This window comes from Procambarus clarkii, chromosome 60, assembly GCF_040958095.1.
Source record: "Procambarus clarkii isolate CNS0578487 chromosome 60, FALCON_Pclarkii_2.0, whole genome shotgun sequence".
Lineage (NCBI taxonomy): Eukaryota > Metazoa > Arthropoda > Malacostraca > Decapoda > Cambaridae > Procambarus > Procambarus clarkii.
Window position 1 is genome coordinate 8,455,449 of NC_091209.1, and position 26,196 is coordinate 8,481,644.

Here is a 26,196-nt window from a genome sequence, read left to right on the forward strand (position 1 = left end):
ATTTCTTATAGAAGTTTATTAATAATAAAAACATTCAGTGGAATAAATAAGACTGAGAAACTATGACAAAAACAATAATAATAAACAAATCTGTACATGTCAATACACTTGTGTCCGCAGCTGCCTCACGTCACACCGTTGACTGGAGGTCAACTGTTGCACCGCTGACCACATCAAAGACATGACATGTCTGTCATGACATGTCTTCTAGATGCAGTTGTGTCTTGTAACAGCATGTGGCCAGTTGCAGATCTTGGAAACTGGGTCCCACAAAGTGCCCTGCTTGCAAGAGAACTCTAGCGGCTCCCCATGCACACACCAGAAGTACTGGTCAAGAAAGGGAAGTGAATATTATGGTATGAGCATGAGGAAGTATGCATACACACGTATCACACACATTTAAGTCATACTTAGTAGGTAAGGTTAATTTTATCTAATAGCCAGACCATCACTTATTTAGAAAAATATCTGAAAATAATTGACAGCATTTATTACTACTTTATTTGGTCCTGGTTAAATAGTTCAATGTTGGCTCAAGTTGGAAAATCCACATTATGGACATTAATATGACAACAGTATATCAGTGTAAGGTTACAGCAGCCTCACAACACGCCCATTAACTTCTGGGAGCATTAGTACACCTATCGATGCATTAGACGATAGGAAATGTGCCCAACCATTTCTGTTCCACCCAGTAGAGATTTTTATATATTCATGAATGTCTGTCAAAAGTTGGAGACCATGTCAAGTTTGCCCCAGACACTTGGGGCTAACCTCACCCAAATTTGCAGGGGAATGGTCTGGGGTATGGAACAGACATAGGCATACCCTAACCAGCTTTAAGAAACATTAACAATTATAAACTACCCCTAGACAATTTTTATGAAGTCGGGTGTGAAAAATGGCGTGTAATTCATGTAGTTTTTAATATAACTTCCGAGAGGGAAGAGAAGAAAAAGCACTGAGGCTGTCTGAGGCTGGAGGCCAGATGCATGGGGATAGCCTCATTAAATTTTGCAGGATTAATTGTAATTTGCAGGCGATGAGTCACAATAACGTGGCTAAAGTATGTTGACCAGACCACACACTAGAAGGTGAAGGGACGACGACGTTTCGATCCGTCCTGGACCATTCTCAGGTCGATTGTGTGGTCCGTCCTGGACCATTCTCACAATCGACTTGAGAATGGTCCAGGACGGACCGAAACGTCGTCGTCCCTTCACCTTCTAGTGTGTGGTTTGGTCAACTTAATTGTGATTTTATTGAGGGTGAAGGCGGGTGAGAGTGAGCCCAGTGCCTCCCTGAAGAGCGCCACAGGTACGTGGGTTATTAACCCATTGAACCAACTACCCGCCGAAGCCGTTAATGTCAAAACTCTGTTGGGTTTTAAAGTACAACTGGAAAAAATCCTGACGGCAAATGGGGGACCTTCGACAAGTCGCCGGCTTCCTGTCCTCGTCGAGGCCACTAGTGTTAGTGGCTCTCAGGTAAACTCAGAGTGAGAGCTTCAAATGCAGAAAATTTAATGGGATCATAGCCTGGTAAAATGTTGCCAGGAAGAAAACAATGATTACGTGTAAAATGCCCGAGACTATGCCATTTATAATAATTCCTGTGGTCGGGACAGGAAGCCCGTGTGTGTGTGTATATGGTTTTGGTTTGTATTGAGGCGCCCTCCCACAGTTGAACTACTGACCCTCCCACAGTTGAACTACTGACCCTCCCACAGTTGAACTACTAACCCTCCCAGCGATGCAACTTCACAACAGTTGCCTGACTCCCGGGAACCTATTTACTGCTAAATGAACAATCGCATTAGATGAACGAAAACGTATCCGGCCATTTGTCCCACCCGGGAATCGAACCCAAGATACCCGATTGTGGAGTAGAGAACGAAATAGTCTATGAGAAAGCTAAGAACTGAGCTCCTTCCTTCCAGTGACGTAGCCCCAGAATCTTGTCATAATTAGTTCTCTGTTTACAAATTGTCACGTGGATGCGCAACAGGAATTGTACGGAGAAAATGTGTACGACTTTGTCGAGGCCACTAGAGGGATAGTAGTTCGGTCTGAGAAGATATAAGGAATAGGCTATAAAGGAAGTTGAGCAACCAAGTTCTTGCCTCCTTCCTAATGGGCTCACCATAGCCAGTGCTACTTGCAACTTTTTGTTCCAGGTAGCGAATCTACAACAACAACAACAACAACAGCCTCCTTCCTATTGTGATGTCTGTGTTCCTATGATAACTATCTGCCACACAAAATATAAACCTTCTAGTAATTGGTTCTATATAGCCTTTAAAATCTAGGTCTTCTTGACAAGACAATTATATATCTTTGCTATAGAAAAGAAGTACGTTTGTGTTAAAATAAGGATATAGTTCAGTGGGCTCTTTAAAAATTCTATTTTGTTTACAAGAAATTAGAGAGAAGTTAGAAGCACAAGAAGCCAGTGCTCAATACTGTCTATAACAAAATGTGTTAATGTTACCTTATTACATTGCGGGTGAGGGAGATACTCTTGCGTATCACAGCTGGCACTCGTAGACCCACTTGGAGGAGGAGGAGGACGGGGAGGAGATGGTAGTGGTTGACTAACTGGTTCGCCGCTGATCTGCGGACCTCCTGGCAATACAGGTTTGTCGATCTCTGAAGGCACGAGTGGCAACGGGGTTGTGGAAGAGGTGGTGCCAGGCGACCACCAGGTGGGCTTCTGTGTGGTGGTGGTTGGAGGAGGAGTGGGCACCACATAGTTATTCATGTAAGTGTGCAGAACGTTAATGAGCGGATTCACAGTGCCGCAGAAGCCGTTGAAGTCATCCATGTCTATGGCCCAGGTCATAGCGCCGGCGTAGCCGTTGGAAATTATGAACTCCATCTTTATTTTGAGGCTGTCCGCGTCCTCATAGCCCACCCACTGGGTATCTGTTAACATTAGGTGAGAAGAATTAACTATCAGAGTTCTACATATCCTACCACTGACACTCTTTGATGCATACTAAATCCTACTTCAGAGACACCACACGACGACGATGCCAGAATTTTACATTCTCTTATTCTAATACCCATATTTTAGCAATAAGAATAACTAATTAGCCCGTAAATCATAGTACAGCGTGTGTAGGCGAGATTACACTTCTCACAGCTCTTGGCGAGATCATTTGATTTGTACGCCTCTCCATAGGACCTTATAGTATACAGATCTAATCATGCCTATGTCCTGCATGTGTATGGCATGTTCCTTATGGTGCGTACAGTGTCCTGCATGTGTATGGCATGTTCTTTATGGTGCGTACAGTGTCCTGCATGTGTATGGCATGTTCTTTATGGTGCGTACAGTGTCCTGCATGTGTATGGCATGTTCCTTATGGTGCGTACAGTGTCCTGCATGTGTATGGCATGTTCCTTATGGTGCGTACAGTTTGTGTGAAGGTTCCTCCTCCCGATGACTGCAAGTTCGCTTTACAACAAGCTCAACATGTAGCAAGACTCGTCCACATCAGCTCCAGACCTCCCTATAATAAGCCCAAACCATTCTTATTTGTATATTCAAAAATCAAACGAGTAAATTAATAGAGATTGCGATGAAAATAAATATATAGACAAGACAACAGCAGAAGAACAAATGATGAAAAGGAAAGCCTAGACAACGCGGTTTGACAAGTAAATAATACATAGAATAGATTATAGTGATGAAGTTGAATGTCTCAGTTTGAAATGTAGTTATTATGTTGAACTCAAATACTGTTGCAATGTACCTACTATTACCTTCATTGTTTTAGCTTAATGACCTGCCCGAAACGCTGTGTCTTAGTTTAGAAAGAATGTGCTACACTCAAACCACAAATGTACGTACTTTCTCAACGCAATGTACGTTCTTGTGTATATAAGAACATTAAAACTTGAACCACGGAGCTTTAGAGAAGTATTGTGTTAGATGTTGCTGCGTTAATGCAATATTGCAAAGAACAATTCCCTTCACTGACCATAAGTTGGGTATGCGTTCAATTAACTTTATTGAACTTTCATTATAATAGTACAAGGATTGAAGTTGCATTTCCTGATAAAGTGATACTTAAAGACCAATTAGAGAACTGCACACAAGAGACCAGTAGCGGACACCTTAAGTTTAGTATTAAGCTACCAAACATTATACAATGTGTCGCATATCTCGGCTATCAATGTACAAACTTAGGTAGGCCTACTTATAGGTTCGAATTCTGTGCTTGCATGAATAACGATGACTAGTAATACTTGCCTTTAGCGGTGGACTCAAGACTAACCTTTATAAGCGTAGGGACACTTGCCAACATCATCGTAATCCTTGACCCAGCCCGAGGAAGGCTCATTAACCAGAGGACAGATCTGCAGCAGAAAATAGTCACGTCAGAGGAAAATTTATATCCACAATGGCAATAATTGAAACACTTGACAATAACTTTTTTAAGCATATGGAAATATTGTTAAACTACTTGTGGTGAGGTAAATCTGATTTGGGTCATGACAACATTAAGAAAAACTGTGTCCCATTGGCTACAATAGCCAAGAGCAACGTCAATTCGTCATTATCAAAGTTTATTCTACGTCTAATCAACGACCTCCCACCACACTGTACACACACAACCCCCACCCACCACACTGTACACTGTACACACACAACCCCCACCCACCACACTGTACACTGTACACACACAACCTCCACCCACCACACTGTACACACACAACCCCCACCCACCACACTGTACACACACAACCCCCACCCACCACACTGTATACTGTACACACACAACCCCCACCCACCACACTGTACACTGTACACACACAACCTCCACCCACCACACTGTACACACACAACCCCACCCACCACACTGTACACACACAACCTCCACCCACCACACTGTACACACACAACCTCCACCCACCACACTGTACACACACAACCCCCACCCACCACACTGTACACTGTACACACACAACCTCCACCCACCACACTGTACACACACAACCTCCACCCACCACACTGTACACTGTACACAACCTCCACCCACCACACTGTACACACACAACCCCCACCCACCACACTGTACACTGTACACACACAACCTCCACCCACCACACTGTACACTGTACACACACAACCTCCACCCACCACACTGTACACTGTACACACACAACCTCCACCCACCACACAGTACACACACAACCTCCACCCACCACACTGTACACTGTACACAACCTCCACCCACCACACTGTACACTGTACACACACAACCTCCACCTACCACACTGTACACACACAACCTCCACCCACCACACTGTACACACACAACCCCCACCCACCACACTGTACACTGTACACAACCTCCACGCACCACACTGTACACACACAACCCCCACCCACCACACTGTACACTGTACACAACCTCCACCCACCACACTGTACACACACAACCCCCACCCACCACACTGTACACTGTACACAACCTCCACCCACCACACTGTACACACACAACCCCCACCCACCACATTGTACACTGTACACACACAACCTCCACCCACCACACTGTACACTGTACACACACAACCTCCACCCACCACACTGTACACACACAACCTCCACCCACCACACTGTACACTGTACACAACCTCCACCCACCACACTGTACACTGTACACACACAATCTCCACCCACCACACTGTACACACACAACCTCCACCCACCACACTGTACACTGTACACAACCTCCACCCACCACACTGTACACACACAACCCCCACCCACCACACTGTACACTGTACACACACAACCTCCACCCACCACACTGTACACACACAACCTCCACCCACCACACTGTACACACACAACCCCCACCCACCACACTGTACACTGTACACACACAACCTCCACCCACCACACTGTACACACACAACCTCCACCCACCACACTGTACACACACAACCTCCACCCACCACACTGTACACACACAACCTCCACCCACCACACTGTACACACACAACCTCCACCCACCACACTGTACACACACAACCCCCACCCACCACACTGTACACAACCTCCACCCACCACACTGTACACTGTACACACACAACCTCCACCCACCACACTGTACACTGTACACATACAACCTCCACCCACCACACTGTACACTGTACACACACAACCTCCACCCACCACACTGTACACACACAACCTCCACCCACCACACTGTACACACACAACCTCCACCCACCACACTGTACACACACAACCTCCACCCACCACACTGTACACACACAACCTCCACCCACCACACTGTACACACACAACCTCCACCCACCACACTGTACACACACAACCTCCACCCACCACACTGTACACACACAACCTCCACCCACAACACTGTACACACACAACCTCCACCCACCACACTGTACACACACAACCTCCACCCACCACACTGTACACACACAACCTCCACCCACCTCACTGTACACTGTACACACACAACCCCACCCACCACACTGTACACTGTACACACACAACCCCCACCCACTACACTGTACACACACAACCCCACCCACCACACTGTACACTGTACACACACAACCTCCACCCACCACACTGTACACTCACAACCTCAACCCACCACACTGTACACTGTACACACACAACCCCCACCCACCACACTGTACACTGTACACACACAACCCCCACCCACCACACTGTACACTGTACACACACAACCTCCACCCACCACACTGTACACTGTACACACACAACCTCCACCCACCACACTGTACACTGTACACACACAACCTCCACCCACCACACTGTACACTGTACACACACAACCTCCACCCACCACACTGTACACACACAACCTCCACCCACCACACTGTACACTGTACACACACAACCTCCACCCACCACACTGTACACACACAACCTCCACCCACCACACTGTACACACACAACCTCCACCCACCACACTGTACACTGTACACACACAACCTCCACCCACCACACTGTACACACACAACCTCCACCCACCACACTGTACACACACAACCTCCACCCACCACACTGTACACTGTACACACACAACCCCCACCCACCACATTGTACACTGTACACACACAACCTCCACCCACCACACTGTACACACACAACCTCCACCCACCACACTGTACACACACAACCTCCACCCACCACACTGTACACACACAACCTCCACCCACCACACTGTACACTGTACACACACAACCCCCACCCACCACACTGTACACTGTACACACACAACCTCCACCTACCTCGTAGAAGGCCAGGAAGCCCTTGGCGCCGGTGAAGGGACCTGGGAGGCCGCCTCCTTCAAATTTCTTGATTGGTGCCCTGAGGCCGTGGTTGTCCTTGCTGCCGAGGGTGTAGGTCCTGCCGTAGAAGGGCACGCCCACCACCAGCTTGTCCTTGGGGCAGCCCATCGTCTCCCACAGCTTCATGCCGTCAGCCTGAGAATAAAGTAGGTAGTACGGTGTACTCGCCTAGTTGCGCTTGCGAGGGTTGAGCTTCATCTCTTTGGTCCCGCCTCTCAACCGTCAATGAACAATGTGTGTGTTTGTGTGTTCAACTATTTGTTGAAGCATTCTTTGATGGAGCCCTGTTATTTATGCATTGTTAATCGCCTGGAAAGAGACGTTGTCATGCCTATATACTGAGTTCTTTGGGGCTTACAGTCCTAAGTGGACATTTGAAGGCATAGACGACGTTGGTTTCCTTCAAGGCGTTATGCTATGAATTGAATGAATGAATGAATTGAATGAATTGAAGTTATATATATATATATTATATATTATATATTATATATTATATATTATATATATATATATATATATATATATATATATATATATATATATATATATACACATACAAGCTGGCAGACTGTGAAGAGGGCTGGAAGAAACATGGCAGGTGAAGGAGGAGAGAGAGTGGAGGCAGCAGTGAAGGAGGAGAGAGAGTGGAGGCAGCAGTGAAGGAGGAGAGAGTGGAGGCAGCAGTGAAGGAGGAGAGAGTGGAGGCAGCAGTGAAGGAGGAGAGAGTGGAGGCAGCAGTGAAGGAGGAGAGAGAGTGGAGGCAGCAGTGAAGGAGGAGAGAGAGTGGAGGCAGCAGTGAAGGAGGAGAGAGTGGAGGCAGCAGTGAAGGAGGAGAGAGTGGAGGCAGCAGTGAAGGAGGAGAGAGAGTGGAGGCAGCAGTGAAGGAGGAGAGAGAGTGGAGGCAGCAGTGAAGGAGGAGAGAGAGTGGAGGCAGCAGTGAAGGAGGAGAGAGAGTGGAGGCAGCAGTGAAGGAGGAGAGAGTGGAGGCAGCAGTGAAGGAGGAGAGAGTGGAGGCAGCAGTGAAGGAGGAGAGAGAGTGGAGGCAGCAGTGAAGGAGGAGAGAGAGTGGAGGCAGCAGTGAAGGAGGAGAGAGAGTGGAGGCAGCAGTGAAGGAGGAGAGTGGAGGCAGCAGTGAAGGAGGAGAGAGAGTGGAGGCAGCAGTGAAGGAGGAGAGAGTGGAGGCAGCAGTGAAGGAGGAGAGAGAGTGGAGGCAGCAGTGAAGGAGGAGAGAGTGGAGGCAGCAGTGAAGGAGGAGAGAGTGGAGGCAGCAGTGAAGGAGAGAGTGGAGGCAGCAGTGAAGGAGGAGAGAGTGGAGGCAGCAGTGAAGGAGGAGAGAGTGGAGGCAGCAGTGAAGGAGGAGAGAGAGTGGAGGCAGCAGTGAAGGAGGAGAGAGAGTGGAGGCAGCAGTGAAGGAGAGAGTGGAGGCAGCAGTGACTATGTAAGTACTCACCACATTGAGTTTCTCGTAAGCCCACTGGTCGAAGGGTCGCTGGAAGAGAGGAGAGTGGACGTCAGCAAACCCGGCCCAGTTGCCCCGCAGGTCATAGGTCATGGCGTGCACCGCGTCCACGTAACTGTGGCGGGGATAACATTGTCTTAAGACTGGGGGCGACGCCGGAGAAGAACGGTAAGGGCAAGTAAAGAGGAAGAGACACAGGAACCTAATAAGGAGGAAGAGGGGAAAGGTCCTAACAAATAGTGTACATGGGAAAGTAGTAACAAAGTAGATGCCTAGCAGTAAAGAGCTACCTGAAAGTAGGCTAGCAGGTCCCTGGCGTAGGCTCGTCACTAATAAACTTGCAGGAAAATAGTAAAGGAGTCGGTAAACAAGAAGCAATTATCATAGATTCCTAGATGACGCAAGTCCAATCTGACTCCCCAAGATTATTTAATGTTAACCAGTTATCAGGTATTAGATCACGTGTTAAATATCAAGTGCGAGGGTTATTTAACACAACACTGATGAGAACTGCCTGAATTTACCACGAAGCTGACCAAGGTATAGCGTGCTGAGGTTCTAGTACACGTGGGTCCTCACCCTGTGATACACAGCTCCTGGCTGTGGGGTCCTCACCCTGTGATACACAGCTCCTGGCTGTGGGGTCCTCACCCTATGATACACAGCTCCTGGCTGTGGGGTCCTCACCCTATGATACACAGCTCCTGGCTGTGGGGTCCTCACCCTGTGATACACAGCTCCTGGCTGTGGGGTCCTCACCCTGTGATACACAGCTCCTGGCTGTGGGGTCCTCACCCTGTGATACACAGCTCCTGGCTGTGGGGTCCTCACCCTATGATACACAGCTCCTGGCTGTGGGGTCCTCACCCTGTGATACACAGCTCCTGGCTGTGGGGTCCTCACCCTGTGATACACAGCTCCTGGCTGTGGGGTCCTCACCCTGTGATACACAGCTCCTGGCTGTGGGGTCCTCACCCTGTGATACACAGCTCCTGGCTGTGGGGTCCTCACCCTATGATACACAGCTCCTGGCTGTGGGGTCCTCACCCTGTGATACACAGCTCCTGGCTGTGGGGTCCTCACCCTGTGATACACAGCTCCTGGCTGTGGGGTCCTCACCCTATGATACACAGCTCCTGGCTGTGGGGTCCTCACCCTGTGATACACAGCTCCTGGCTGTGGGGTCCTCACCCTGTGATACACAGCTCCTGGCTGTGGGGTCCTCACCCTATGATACACAGCTCCTGGCTGTGGGGTCCTCACCCTATGATACACAGCTCCTGGCTGTGGGGTCCTCACCCTGTGATACACAGCTCCTGGCTGTGGGGTCCTCACCCTGTGATACACAGCTCCTGGCTGTGGGGTCCTCACCCTATGATACACAGCTCCTGGCTGTGGGGTCCTCACCCTGTGATACACAGCTCCTGGCTGTGGGGTCCTCACCCTGTGATACACAGCTCCTGGCTGTGGGGTCCTCACCCTATGATACACAGCTCCTGGCTGTGGGGTCCTCACCCTGTGATACACAGCTCCTAGCTGTGGGGTCCTCACCCTGTGATACACAGCTCCTAGCTGTGGGGTCCTCACCCTGTGATACACAGCTCCTGGCTGTGGGGTCCTCACCCTGTGATACACAGCTCCTGGACGTGGTAACCCTCCCCTGTGGTACTCACTCACACAGCTCCTGGACGTGGTAACCCTCCCCTGTGGTACTCACTAACACAGCTCCTGGACGTGGTAACCTTCCCCTGTGGTACTCACTAACACAGCTCCTGGACGTGGTAACCCTCCCCTGTGGTACTCACTCACACAGCTCCTGGACGTGGTAACCCTCACCTGTGGTACTCACTAACACAGCTCCTGGACGTGGTAACCCTCCCCTGTGGTACTCACTAACACAGCTCCTGGACGTGGGGTCCTCACCTGTGGTACTCACTAACACAGCTCCTGGACGTGGTAACCTTCCCCTGTGGTACTCACTCACACAGCTCCTGGACGTGGTAACCCTCACCTGTGGTACTCACTCACACAGCTCCTGGACGTGGTAACCTTCCCCTGTGGTACTCACTCACACAGCTCCTGGACGTGGTAACCCTCCCCTGTGGTACTCACTCACACAGCTCCTGGACGTGGTAACCTTCCTGCAGTCTGAACTTGGCCACAGGCACAGCCATGGAGATCTCCCAGCCTTTTCCCTGTCGGTCGAAGGTTTCGCGCAGTTCCTTCACGAAGTCCCTGCAGAGAGCACACACATATTGTTCATTACTTGCATCAAATATACTCAAGAACATTTAATTCCACTTACACGTCCACCACACAACCATTACTGCTGCAGATAACCACACTAAAAGTCTCCGGTTGTTTTGACAACAAGACCAGGAATATCCATCTTTAAATGTAAACAAAAATTTCAACGTGACAAAACTTTGTAAACAAAACTTGCCTATAACTCACGATTTTATCGTAATTTTGGATTGGGGTAATCGTTGCGATTAAGAAATACTTCTCAATTTTAGAGAATAAGTTGAGGTCACAGCTGATTGGACCAAAGATTATCTAAATCATACCTGACAGGTTTGAATCGGTATTTATTGGGAAAGATGTTGATTAAGAAAGATTCTGGAAATTCTAGGACGTGGCTTAAATTTTTGTTTAAACTATTTATAAACTTTAATTGTTCTAAAACTTAATTAAATTGATTGCCAAAAATAAAACAAGTTTGTGGTTTACTCATTCTAAAGTTCAAAAAAATTAAATTCTCATTTAACACACTTCTCGACGTGTGTTCTTTCCAAGTATGCGGAAAAACCACATGTGAAAAACAGATAATGCTAACGCGTTTTCGGCTCAATTCGCCTTCGTCAGAGCGAAACAGAATGCTTCAGTCTATTTCGCTCTGATGAAGGCGAATTGGGCCGAAAACGGCCCAACGATGATGAATGATCATCATTCATCATCATCATCATTCCTTCTGAAGATGTATCAATATACGAAAGTACTTAAGGAAATTCTTGTTTCAATATATATTATATATATATATATATATATATATATATATATATATATATATATATATATATATATATATATATATATATATTATATATATATATATATATATATATATAATATATATTATATATATATATATATATATATATATATATATATATATATATATATATATATATATATATATATTTATTTATATATATGTCGTACTTAGTAGCCAGAACGCACTTCTCAGCCTACTATGCAAGGCCCGATTTGTCTAATAAGCCAAGTTTTCATGAATTAATTGTTTTTCGACTACCTAACCTAACCTAACTTTTTCGGCTACCTAACCTAACCTATAAAGATAGGTTAGGTTAGGTTAGGTAGGGTTGGTTAGGTTCGGTCATATATCTACGTTAATTTTAACTCCAATAAAAAAAATTGACCTCATACATAATGAAATGGGTAGTTTTATCATTTCATAAGAAAAAAAATTGAGAAAATATATTAATTCAGGAAAACTTGGCTTATTAGGCAAATCGGGCCTTGCATAGTAGGCCGAGAAGTGCGTTCTGGCTACTAGGTACGACATAATATTATATATATATATATATATATATATATATATATATATATATATATATATATATATATATATATATATATATATATATATATATATATATATATATATAATGTTGAATTGCAAAGAGTTCAACAATCGCTGATCTGTTACATGCAAGATTGCCGTTGTCAAAAGCAGATAAAAAAAAACTCGCACACAAATACCATTAGTATAATCCAAACACTTGCACTCAACCCGAGGAAGAACTCCAAATGCTTTATCAGTCACTGGCAGCCCCTTGTTAGAGGCAGTGAGTGGGAGCCTCACCTGAAGGTGTCCTTGTCCTTGAAGGTGCCCCCACGGTCGGATGCCCCGGGGTACTCCCAGTCCAGGTCGAAGCCGTCAAAGCCATACCGGTTCATGTACTCTGTTCCGGGCAGACAAAGGCTACGAGTTATTACCTTCGCATGATAATACATAAATCAAAATCAGGGACCAGATTCACGAAGCAGTTACGCAAGTACAGGGGGCAGATTCACGAAGCAGTTACGCAAGTACAGGGGGCAGATTCACGAAGCAGTTACGCAAGTACAGGGGGCAGATTCACGAAGCAGTTACGCAAGTACAGGGGGCAGATTCACGAAGCAGTTACGCAAGTACAGGCGGCAGATTCACGAAGCAGTTACGCAAGTACTTACGAAAGTGTACATCTTTCCTCAATCTTTGAAGATTTTGGTTACATTTATTAAACAGGTTTACAAGCATGAAAACTTGCCAATCAACTGTTATTGTTATAAACAGCCTCCTGGTGCTTCGGAGCTCATTAACTGTTTAATAATGGTAAACAAAGCCGCCAAAGATTGAGAAAAGATGTTCAGGTTCGTAAGTGCTTGCGTAATTTCTTCGTGAATCTAGCCCCTGGACTCTCAACGAAGTGTATATATAAACAAATGAAAAGGGTGAGGCAGAATCTTATCAATAGACTCTTCATTTGCATAAACATACTTGCAAGTATATTACTACAGAACACACACGCACACGGCAAACAGCACTCTGGAAAACACACACACACACACACACACACACACACACACACACACACACACACACACAGCATACACCACTCTGGAACACACACACAGTATACAACACTCTGGAACACACACACAGCATACACCACTCTGGAACACACACACACACACACACACACACACACACACACATGACAAATAGCACTCCAGAACACGCACACACACGACAAAACAACACAAGGGTGCAACTGATGGAATTACAATTATCAAGTGAAGTATACGAAAGAATTCCTGAACTGGGAAGACGGGATACAGTAAATATCCACCTGGATAAAATTCTCAGCTCAAGGGGGAGGGACCTTTGACTAGCCGCCGGCTTCCTGCCCCGGTTGACGCTACTAGAGAGAGATGGTAGCCCTCAGGTAAATTCAGGTACTTCATGAATCTTTCCAGAAATTTGAAATCTGGGTACGAAAGGCCAGAGTGTTGAAACTACACACACTGGAATAGATAAATCACAGAATAGATAACTTTGACTTAGAAAATACCGAGTTGCATAGAAAAAGGAGAAAAATATATATGTTCCAGGTACAGAGAAGCAGAACAAGAGGAAAAAGGTGGACACTGGAGGTGCGGGTGAACCGCGGGGACATGAGACATACACACTGAAGGTGCCAGCTGTAAACACTTGACCACCTCGTGCTCTACTGCAGTCCTCGAGGGAAATACTTTTCACAATTACCAGACAAGATATGATAAAAATCACAAAATTACGAGTTTTGTTGCTACAGAAACTCGATTGTGAAGAAGCTCACCGAAGAATCACTCTTCCCTGCCCGTAAGGACTTTTGTGTACGAAAATACAGTGATATACCCAATGTGAGACCTCAGTGAAAGGCCGTATAGAAGCAGACGATGATTCAAGGGACATACACCGAGAGCTGTAGTCAGGCTCTCCGTGTATATTCAGTACATTGAATTAATTTAGTCTTGGACTATGTTCGGGCCTAAAGTATACTTCAACTCACAATGGTTTCACGACCAGCCGTGACTTAATAACCCTCCAGAGGTTGAAAGGTAGAAACCCCAACACCAGATCAAACAATGAGTGTTTATAGCCAAGCAGGAAGAGCAAGCGAGCACAGAACATGCAGAGAACAGAAGGGAGCCACAACAACAACTACAGGATAGAGAAGAATGAACACGTAGGAAATCAAACGGAAAACAGAAGTAAACAATTAGGTAAAGGTAGGAACATACCTACGATACTACCGATGAGCGAGGCGCGTCTCTGTGGCACCCCAGACATCTGCGAGTACTTCTTCCCTCCCTCCCCCCACCCACCGATGGCCAACATGGACTTGACGCCGTTGGACTTGGCCAGGTTGGTGAAGTTCTTGAATCCGTTGTTAACCACGTCCGTCTGAAGACGGAAAACACAATACATGTACACAAGCAGTGAAAACACGTCACTTGTGTAGCTGTCTCAGTTTACCTTACTATACTTATATACTAGTATAGTATAATTCATACTGGTATATAACCCAGACCATTTGACCTTCCAGGTGTGAGAAAGGTGAGAGTGGTGCCTACCTCTTCGTCCAGCACAAGGACCTCCCAGGTGACGTTGGAGACACCGACGAAGGAGTAGATGATGTGTGTGCACTTGTCGACGGGAATGTCCTTGATGCCATAGCTGCCCTGTCCCGGCCGGTGGATGGCCCAGTTGGAGAAGTAACACACTACTCGAGCTCTGCGGTCTGCTAGCGTCGCCCAGGACACTGCGGCCACCGCGCCCACCACCACCACGCCCAACCACCACGCCGCCCGCGTCATGCTGTAACACAACAGTAATTGTTAATTTGACTTCCGCAGTGAAGTCACAAAGAAAACAAAAACAGAAAAAAAATTAGAAATAAACTCAGCAAATGTTTCTGCAAATTAATGTTAGTGTTCAAAAAATACAAATTACATTAAAATTTCTCGCAATTTAGAAGTAAAATTATGGGAATCAACAATCAATAAATGTTCATAATATTGTGTGTTCGTATCTTATATTAGGACAGAGGTCTCTCTAAAGCTGGCAATATTATTGGTCATGTTGGGTGACACTTCCCCAAGGGTCAAACAGGCCCATCTTGGCCAAGCACAAGACCAAACCCACCATAGGTCTAACTACAGTACTAAATACCCAAAATAATAATATACTTTATGAAGAAACTTGCTACAGTGTTATGCTTCAATGAAGATAAAGGGAAAGACCCAATATATGTGTTAATTAAGTATTAACAATCAAATTTTGAGATGTAACCTACATCCTTTCTCAAGGTGCTGAACACAATGTTCTGATTTTGTATATATACATATGTACACTGTATGTACATCCGAAAATTTGTGTTTTTAATACACTTACACATACATGGGATCTTTCATTCACCTTCAATATAATTTATTGTATGTATAATGTAAGTTCCCCTCAGCCATAATGGAAACAGGAGATTGGTAAGTTGCAATGGGAGTATTAGCCCATAAGTGAGGTGCTTCACCTCATCCTTGGCTATATATATATGGCACCACAACAACTTGTAACCATTCGAACTTTACCTTTGATAATGTTAAGAGTTAACATCATAAAAAATATATTTCAAAACGCATTTCTTAGCATAAGACTAAATAAAATTGGCCCAGTAACTGGTATCCAACTGAGATTTTAAGCTTTCCCCGGAATGATCCAAGCCCTAGCCACTGCAATTTACATGACTAAGGCGTGGATCATGATTACCAACAAGAGACTGGAGATCTTGGAATACACGATTGTCTTACAACAATAATAATAAATAATATCTTGGCCCATGTAGAGGTAAAAAGTTCTCCGGATGCAGAGAACTATGCCTGTTAATCCCTACGTTCCAGCAGTCTTGCCTCACTGGATAATTTAGTTAGTGTTTAACACTTGATAACGTGACTCAGAGCTGCTATACTAAACCTCCACCCAGAAGATATCTCCTGGAGACTTTGTGAGAGAAGTGTATTCAAGAATAGCCACAAAATGTCTCACAAGCGGTGGGTATACTCTCTAAAATTGGATAATATGTTCCCCACTCTGTTCTCCTCTCATTATACTACGCGGTAATCTATCTCTATCTTACATATGGTATCTGTGCATGGGGGTTCAACCACTGCAAATTACCTCAAGCCCATCATCACTCAGCCAAAATCTACTATCAGAATTATAATAAACTCTGTCTTCAGACAACACACAGCCCCTCTGTTTACGTCCTATAACATGCTAAACATACATTCACTCCACACATTCTCATGTGCTATGTACATGTAGAAAACCTTGTTCCTAAATGCTAATCTTGATATAAGTCCTATCATATAAGTACCTATTGCTTTGTATCAATGTTATGTAATCTCACCAACCCATTGTATCTTCTTGTGAATAAAAATTATTATTGTTATTATTATTATTAATATAGTTCTGGCGGCGTGCGCTGTATTGGACGAGTCGTCAAAAGCTAAGCAGAGATACGTTTCTTTTGGCCCTCAACACCAGCCTGTCTGCGTCACACCGTCTGGCACCGTGGCACCCTTGTCCCATGGCCTGCCAGTGCCAACACAATCTGCCAACCCTGCCACGTCTCCCGCATTCATCCTCCCGCTCTCTCAGTGTTGGATGATCCGGATGAAGATGGATACAATGTCTGGTTAAGTCGAACAAGCACCCAGCCACTGTCAGGACCACGGGCCGCAGGCCTCCCGCCGCAAAGAAGGGGGTTGACGACTCCTGCTGGAACAGTGGTAGGTGGTCCTCCCACCCCATGGGGCCATGTTATCTGGGGTCTCGCTGGTAAGTTGGTTCCCTGTCGGGTCCTCGTCGCACTCGGCTTGTGTAACAAGGATGAAACAGGGATGTGAAGGATTAAATAACACTACCGCTATACGTGGATGTGAACTGAAGAGGCTTGTCTTTGGCACTACTAAACTATATTTTGTATACCGTTTATGTGACCCATTTGGCACCGAGAGCAAAAGAAAAGAACTTTTATTTGCGCTGAGCTTACTTTTGTTAACAATGTGTTCATATAACAAACTTTAGAGAACATGAACAAAATGTAACAAACGTTTCAAAATGTAAACTTTCGTGTCGGAGTTGAAGAGAAACCACTCTGAATATTGGACCCTGTGTCAAGACCCAGTAACACCCTGTGTCAAGACCCAGTAACACCCTGTGTCAAGACCCAGTAACACCCTGTGTCAAGACCCAGTAACACCCTGTGTCAAGACCCAGTAACACCCTGTGTCAAGACCCAGTAACACCCTGTGTCAAGACCCAGTAACACCCTGTGTCAAGACCCAGTAACACCCTGTGTCAAGGCTCAGTAACACCCTGTGTCAAGGCTCAGTAACACCCTGTGTCAAGGCGCAGTAACACCCTGTGTCAAGACCCAGTAACACCCTGTGTCAAGACCCAGTAGCACCCTGTGTCAAGACCCAGTAGCACCCTGTGTCAAGACCCAGTAGCACCCTGTGTCAAGGCCCAGTAGCACCCTGTGTCAAGGCCCAGTAACACCCTGTGTCAAGGCCCAGTAACACCCTGTGTCAAGGCCCAGTAACACCCTGTGTCAAGGCCCAGTAACACCCTGTGTCAAGGCTCAGTAACACCCTGTGTCAAGGCCCAGTAACACCCTGTGTCAAGGCTCAGTAACACCCTGTGTCAAGGCTCAGTAACACCCTGTGTAAAGGCGCAGTAACACCCTGTGTCAAGACCCAGTAACACCCTGTGTCAAGACCCAGTAGCACCCTGTGTCAAGACCCAGTAACACCCTGTGTCAAGACCCAGTAACACCCTGGTTGATACCTGGTTGATGGGGTTCTGGGAGTTCTTCTACTCCCCAAGCCCGGCCCGAGGCCAGGCTCGACTTGTGAGAGTTTGGTCCACCAGGCTGTTGCTTGGAGCGGCCCGCAGGCCCACATACCCACCACAGCCCGGTTGGTCCGGCACTCCTTGGAGGAATAAATCTAGTTTCCTCTTGAAAATGTCCACGGTTGTTCCGGCAATATTTCTTATGCTTGTTGGGAGGACGTTGAACAACCGCGGACCTCTGATGTTTATACAGTGTTCTCTGATTGTGCCTATGGCACCTCTGCTCTTCACTGGTTCTATTCTACATTTTCTTCCATGTCGTTCACTCCAGTACGTTGTTATTTTACTGTGTAGATTTGGTACTTGGCCCTCCAGTATCTTCCAGGTGTATATTATTTGATATCTCTCTCGTCTTCTTTCTAGTGAGTACATTTGGAGGGCTTTGAGACGATCCCAATAATTTAGGTGCTTTATTGCGTCTATGCGTGCCGTATATGTTCTCTGTATTCCCTCTATTTCAGCAATCTTTCCTGCTCTGAAGGGGGAAGTGAGTACTGAGCAGTACTCAAGACGGGACAACACAAGTGACTTGAAGAGTACAACCATTGTGATGGGATCCCTGGATTTGAAAGTTCTCGTAATCCATCCTATCATTTTTCTGGCTGTCGCAATATTTGCTTGGTTATGCTCCTTAAACGTTAGGTCGTCAGACATTATTATTCCCAAATCCTTTACATGCTGTTTTCCTACTATGGGTACATTTGATTGTGTTTTGTACTCTGTATTATGTTTAAGGTCCTCATTTTTACCGTACCTGAGTACCTGGAATTTATCACTGTTAAACATCATGTTATTTTCTGATGCCCAGTCGAAAACTTTATTAATATCAGCTTGAAGTTTTTCAATGTCCTCAGCCGAGGTAATTTTCATACTGATTTTTGTGTCATCTGCAAAGGATGATACGAAGCTGTGACTTGTATTTTTGTCTATATCTGATATGAGAATAAGGAAAAGCAGCGGTGCAAGGACTGTACCCTGAGGTACAGAGCTTTTCACTGCACTTGGACTAGATTTTATATGGTTGACAGTTACTCGCTGAGTCCTGTTTGACAGAAAACTGAGTATCCCTGTGTCAAGGCCCAGTAACACCCTGTGTCAAGGCTCAGTAACACCCTGTGTCAAGGCCCAGTAACACCCTGTGTCAAGGCTCAGTAATACCCTGTGTCAAGGCTCAGTAACACCGTGTGTCACGACCCAGTAGCACCCTGTGTCAAGACCCAGTAACACCCTGTGTCAAGACCCAGTAACACCCTGTGTCAAGACTCAGTAACACCCTGTGTCAAGGCCCAGTAACACCCTGTGTCAAGGCGCAGTAACACCCTGTGTCAAGGCCCAGTAACACCCTGTGTCAAGGCGCAGTAGCACCCTGTGTCAAGGCTCAGTAACACCCTGTGTCAAGGCCCAGTAACATCCTGTGTCAAGGCCCAGTAACACCCTGTGTCAAGGCTCAGTAACACCCTGTGTCAAGGCTCAGTAACACCCTGTGTCAAGGCCCAGTAACACCCTGTGTCAAGGCTCAGTAACACCCTGTGTCAAGGCTCAGTAACACCCTGTGTCAAGGCCCAGTAACACCCTGTGTCAAGGCGCAGTAACACCCTGTGTCAAGGCCCAGTAACACCCTGTGTCAAGGCCCAGTAACACCCTGTGTCAAGGCTCAGTAACACCCTGTGTCAAGGCCCAGTAACACCCTGTGTCAAGGCTCAGTAACACCCTGTGTCAAGGCCCAGTAACACCCTGTGTCAAGGCCCAGTAACACCCTGTGTCAAGGCTCAGTAACACCCTGTGTCAAGGCCCAGTAACACCCTGTGTCAAGGCCCAGTAACACCCTGTGTCAAGGCCCAGTAACACCCTGTGTCAAGGCCCAGTAACACCCTGTGTCAAGGCTCAGTAACACCCTGTGTCAAGGCGCAGTAGCTCAGATCTTGTAGACGTACCTGACGACTCTAAACAATGGACTCACACCAACACACTCGGCTGTACAAACCGGGAAAAGTTTGAACATAATCATAGGCTACAAAGGTAGACAAGTTCCTTCACCAAACCCGCGGTTCACAGCTAACGAGTTAATTGTTGGGTTGTTTAGAATTAGTGTAAACATTGCAGTAGATGGCAATAAGCCTAAAGAAGTAACCTTATGTCTAATATTAGGCCACTTTAGGCCTTATTTAGTACATGTAAGCCATATTAGTCCTAGGAAAGTTTAGGTTCGGGTCTTGGCTTATTTTTACTTTTCATAGTACGGTGGAATCCCAGTACTTCATTCACCTCCACCAAGCCACCCCTACCTCCACCACGCCCCCCCCCTACCTCCACCACGCCCCCCCCTACCTCCACCACGCCACCCCTACCTCCACCACGCCCCCCCCTACCTCCACCACGCCCCCCCCTACCTCCACCACGCCCCCCCTACCTCCACCACGCCCCCCACTACCTCCACCACGCCCCCCTACTACCTCCACCACGCCCCCCCCTACCTCCACCACGCGCCCCCCCCTACCTCCACCACGCCCCCCCCTACCTCCACCACGCCCCCCCCTACCTCCACCACGCCCCCCCCTACCTCCACCACGCCCCCCCCTACCTCCACCACGCCCCCCCCTACCTCCACCACGCCCCCCCCTACCTCCACCACGCCCCCCCCTACCTCCACCACGCCCCCCCCTACCTCCACCACGGCCCCCCCCCTACCTCCACCACGCCCCCCCTACCTCCACCACGCCACCCCCCTACCTCCACCACGCCCCCCCCTACCTCCACCACGCGCCCCCCCCCTACCTCCACCACGCGCCCCCCCCTACCTCCACCACGCCCCCCCCTACCTCCACCACGCCCCCCCCCCTACCTCCTCCACGCCCCCCCTACCTCCACCACGCGCCCCCCCCCTACCTCCACCACGCCCCCCCCTACCTCCACCACGGCCCCCCCCTACCTCCACCACGCGCCCCCCCCCTACCTCCACCACGCCCCCCCCTACCTCCACCACGCCCCCCCCTACCTCCTCCACGCCCCCCCTACCTCCACCACGCCCCCCCCCCTACCTCCACCACGCCCCCCCCTACCTCCACCTACGCGCCCCCCCCTACCTCCACCACGCCCCCCCTACCTCCACCACGCCCCCCCCCTACCTCCACCACGCCCCCCCCCCTACCTCCACCACGCGCCCCCCCCCCTACCTCCACCACGCGCCCCCCCCTACCTCCACCACGCCCCCCCCTACCTCCACCACGCCCCCCCCTACCTCCTCCACGCCCCCCCCTACCTCCATCCACGCCCCCCCCCTACCTCCACCACGCCCCCCCTACCTCCACCACGCCCCCCCCCTACCTCCACCACGCGCCCCCCCTACCTCCACCACGCCCCCCCTACCTCCACCACGCCCCCCCCCTACCTCCACCAAGCCCCCCCCCTACCTCCACCAAGCCCCCCCCCTACCTCCACCAAGCCCCCCCCCTACCTCCACTACGCCCCCCCTACCTCCACCACGCCCCCCCCTACCTCCACCACGCCACCCCCCTTACCTCCACCACGCCACCCCCCTTACCTCCACCACGCCCCCCCCTACCTCCACCACGCCACCCCCTACCTCCACCACGCCACCCCCTACCTCCACCACGCCCCCCCCCCTACCTCCACCACGCCCCCCCCTACCTCCACCACGCCCCCCCCTACCTCCACCACGCCCCACCCTACCTCCACCACGCCCCACCCTACCTCCACCACGCCACCCCTTGACCTCCACCACGCCCCCCCCCCCTACCTCCACCAAGCCACCCCCTACCTCCACCAAGCCACCCCTACCTCCACCAAGCCACCCCTACCTCCACCAAGCCACCAACACCCACAAACCCCCTCCTAACTCCCAATTCCCCCTCAACCCCCCCCCCTTCCTCCCTGGAGCCGGTTACAAGGGTCAGCAACCTACCACAGCAACCTTTGTTGTAAGTACAAGGTTGGTAGGTGGGTGGACCGGTTGTTGGCCCGTGACCAGGGTGACCATTGTGGCCAGGGTGACAGGGACCAGGGAATAGGGTGGCTAGAGTGACCAGGGACCGGGTGGCTCCAGGGGTCGCTCTCTGGACCTCAACTCGCTAACATTGGTTTATTTACCAATCAACCTGATCAACCAGGCTGTACCTCGTAGTACAGTTGGTTTCGTTATCGACTCTGCAATCGAGGATCCCGGATTTTATTCCCGGACAGGAGAGAAATGGTTGGGCATGTTCCATGAGGAGCTACAGTGGTCAGCAGGTCACCACGACTCTCCATAGAGGAGCTACAGTGGTCAGCAGGTCACCACGACTCTCCATAGAGGAGCTACAGTGGTCAGCAGGTCACCACGACTCTCCATAGAGGAGCTACAGTGGTCAGCAGGTCACCACGACTCTCCATAGAGGAGCTACAGTGGTCAGCAGGTCACCACGACTCTCCATAGTGGAGCTACAGTGGTCAGCAGGTCACCACGACTCTCCATAGTGGAGCTACAGTGGTCAGCAGGTCACCACGACTCACCATAGTGGAGCTACAGTGGTCAGCAGGTCACCACGACTCTCCATAGTGGAGCTACAGTAGTCAGCAGGTCACCACGACTCTCCATAGTGGAGCTACAGTGGTCAGCAGGTCACCACGACTCTCCATAGAGGAGCTACAGTGGTCAGCAGGTCACCACGACTCTCCATAGTGGAGCTACAGTGGTCAGCAGGTCACCACGACTCTCCACAGAGGAGCCTCAGTGGTCAGCAGGTCACCACGACTCTCCATAGAGGAGCTACAGTGGTCAGCAGGTCACCACGACTCTCCACAGAGGAGCCTCAGTGGTCAGCAGGTCACCACGACTCTCCACAGAGGAGCCTCAGTGGTCAGCAGGTCACCACGACTCTCCATAGAGGAGCCTCAGTGGTCAGCAGGTCACCACGACTCTCCATAGAGGAGCTACAGTAGTCAGCAGGTCACCACGACTCTCCACAGAGGAGCCTCAGTGGTCAGCAGGTCATAAAGACTCTCACTGGAGGTCCTGTTTGGTCCTGGAGGTCAAGGGAGTGAGAGGTTAACCGTCCCAAGAGTCCCGTTCCGCGTGTGTTTACTCTGAGGGTCTTGGGGGGGGGGGAGGGGGTAGGTGGCGGGATATTACTACTGAATGAGTGAAATCATCCTCACAGTTTCTCTCTATATTCTAAATATTATACTCCTCTACTTTTCAAATTTTGTTCTTCTCTTCCTAATATATGTACTCACCTAGATGTGCTTGCAGGGTCGAGCTAGGCTCCTAAAGCCTCGTCTTCCGAACATTTTTAATGTAATGACTCATTTCTCACGGTGTGTGTGTGTGTGTGTGTGCTTGTTTGTATGTCGAGCTGTTCTCGTAGACTAGCGTACAAGTGAGTGGGAATTCCTCGGTATTCGGTTGGGTTAATAAGGTCATTAATTGTCAAATCCCACAATGAGAGCATATGTTGTCTGGGTGCAGCCCGTCCTCATAAACAAAGGCCACATGCTCCTTAATTCAGCCGACAAACCCCCTCTGTTTATGTATGAAAACGGTTTACACACACACGACTTCAACCCGTCCTCGACTCAAGTCCATTACATCCAGCGGTCAACCCCACAGACGCATTCATAAATTTTAACATACTGTTCACTCAAAACGAGAATTTTCTCAAGTATAAATTTATATTATAATATATTAGCATATTGTGTATATATAGGCATAGGTTAGGTTAGGTTAGGTGTTTAGGTTCTGTTGGCGATTATTTGTATTTGTAGTACGTGGGTGAAGCATTTATAGCGTTGTGATTCGAACAAAATTCGTCAGTGAAGCACTTGTTCCGGATATGTTCGAATGTCAGCAGTTGTGAGTCGTGTGTAAACCGCTTTTCATTCATAAACAAGGGGTTTGGCGGGTGCATGGAATCACTTTTGGATCTTTGTTTGGAGGACGGGCTGCACGACTTACAACTGATAACGTTCGAATATAAATCGAACAATGATTCGTTGACGACTTTTTTTTCGAACCACAACGCTGCAGATGCTTCACCCAAGTACATTAAATACAAATACTCGCCAACAGAACCTAATAACTGACATAACCTACGCCTAATTTTCACATATAAATTTAATATATAAAATATTAACTTATACACGAGGACAAATCAATTTACCAATTTTGATACACTATTAAAATTTATGAATACGTCTGGGGGGGGGGGGGAAGGCCGTCGCTCTATCCAGCCAAGCCGGAGGACGGGTTGTTGGGTGACGGCCGAATTGTTGAAAATTACTTCGTATATAATCGAATTTATGCACATTTATTTATATTTGCATATAGAAGACGATGGCTTGGAGTCGGAATTACATATATTCTTCTTTTGATAACTACTTAGACTCCCAAATTGCAAATTCCTCTCAGCAATACTGTAGGCTACCCACTTGCCTCACCCTCCCAGTTATACACTACTGTAGGCTACCCACTTGCCTCACTCTCCCAGTTATACACTACTGTAGGCTACCCACTTGCCTCACTCTCCCAGTTATACACTACTGTAGGCTACCCACTTGCCTCACCCTCCCAGTTATACACTACTGTAGGCTACCCACTTGCCTCACTCTCCCAGTTATACACTACTGTAGGCTACCCACTTGCCTCACTCTCCCAGTTATACACTACTGTAGGCTACCCACTTGCCTCACCCTCCCAGTTATACACTACTGTAGGCTACCCACTTGCCTCACTCTCCCAGTTATACACTACTGTAGGCTACCCACTTGCCCCATCCTCCCAGCTATACACTAGGCTACCCACTTGCCTCATCCTCCCAGCTATACACTACTGTAGGCTACCCACTTGCCCCATCCTCCCAGCTATACACTAGGCTACCCATTCCAACTTTGATCATTAACAAAAGTCTATCTTCAGCCCGTTTATTGGTCAGGTGTACCAGGCACCTGGCTTATTGTAGTTAATATTCCAGTACGAAAGTTACTATTAAACTCACGTACTTTCAGGACCGTATTTGTCCTACTGCGAGTGCATGCAAATCCCACCAATAACGTATTCAGAACCCTGGGAAACTTTCAATATTGTCAATTAATGAGAATTGTTCTCATCGTGAACGCTAATATGTCGTTGCTTACCTGCAAACGTCTGTGTATCGGGGACCAGGAGGGGCCCTAGATATCCTCCGGAGGTCCTGGAGGAGTAACTAGCCAGGCGTCCGTCGGCAGTGAGGTCTGACGGAGGTGTGGAGGCAGGAGCTGCCACCAGGGAGCTCGCCCACCTCGGTCAAGGACCCCTCGCCCACCTCACCTGGTGGGCCCGAGGGGTGGGTGCACCAGGTGAAGGAGGTGGGTGACACCCCCGGTTGCTATTATGGTTGAGCGCGGTGGGGTTATCAGGGTGCTCAGGCGCCTAGAATGAAAAGTATATATTGATAATTAAAGTGCTTTAGGCAGCTATAGGCTTGTTACAAGGGGAGGTGACTGGTGTTGGGGAAGGTTGATGGTGGGGTATACTAAGGTCAGCTTTGGTGGTATGTGACAGTGGTGCCATGATGGTATTACTAGTGGTTATTGGCAACCATGATGGTAGGACAGTGGGTATAGAAGGGTAAATAAGGTTTTTATTATTATTATTATTTTCTACCACAGACGTGGCCACACAGTTACAATGCTAACCAGCATACATACATTTTGTTCTGTCCTCCATGGACAGGGTTAGAGATGTGTTGAACATATAGTTCAAGGGTTCATTGAACAATCAACCGCAGAAGGTGATTCGGTGCTTTTAAAATGCTAAGCAAATAAGATATTGGGGCAACTGTGATGGTACAACAGTGAGTATAAGAGGGGTAACTGTG

General features: G+C 48.1%; 2 protein-coding genes across 2 annotated transcripts in view; both read right to left on the reverse strand.

The window, feature by feature from the left end:
* LOC123766915 (endochitinase) lies at positions 1–25,615 on the reverse strand. Its single transcript, XM_069307442.1, has 10 exons — positions 25,475–25,615; positions 15,010–15,253; positions 14,677–14,839; positions 12,713–12,812; positions 10,939–11,061; positions 8,818–8,941; positions 7,308–7,502; positions 4,283–4,364; positions 2,491–2,924; positions 1–327 (listed from the first exon to the last, which is right to left on the reverse strand). The coding sequence occupies exons 2-10, from the start codon at positions 15,250–15,252 to the stop codon at positions 208–210; spliced, it is 1,584 nt and encodes a 527-aa protein (XP_069163543.1). The 5' UTR covers position 15,253; positions 25,475–25,615; the 3' UTR covers positions 1–207.
* The window catches only part of LOC123766916 (uncharacterized), a 49,472-nt gene continuing 48,886 nt past the window's right edge, over positions 25,611–26,196 (reverse strand). The window contains exon 5 of the mRNA XM_069307441.1: positions 25,611–25,748. Within this exon, the coding sequence (XP_069163542.1) occupies positions 25,623–25,748 (126 nt within the window). The 3' untranslated portion in view covers positions 25,611–25,622. The remainder of the gene's footprint in view (positions 25,749–26,196) is intronic.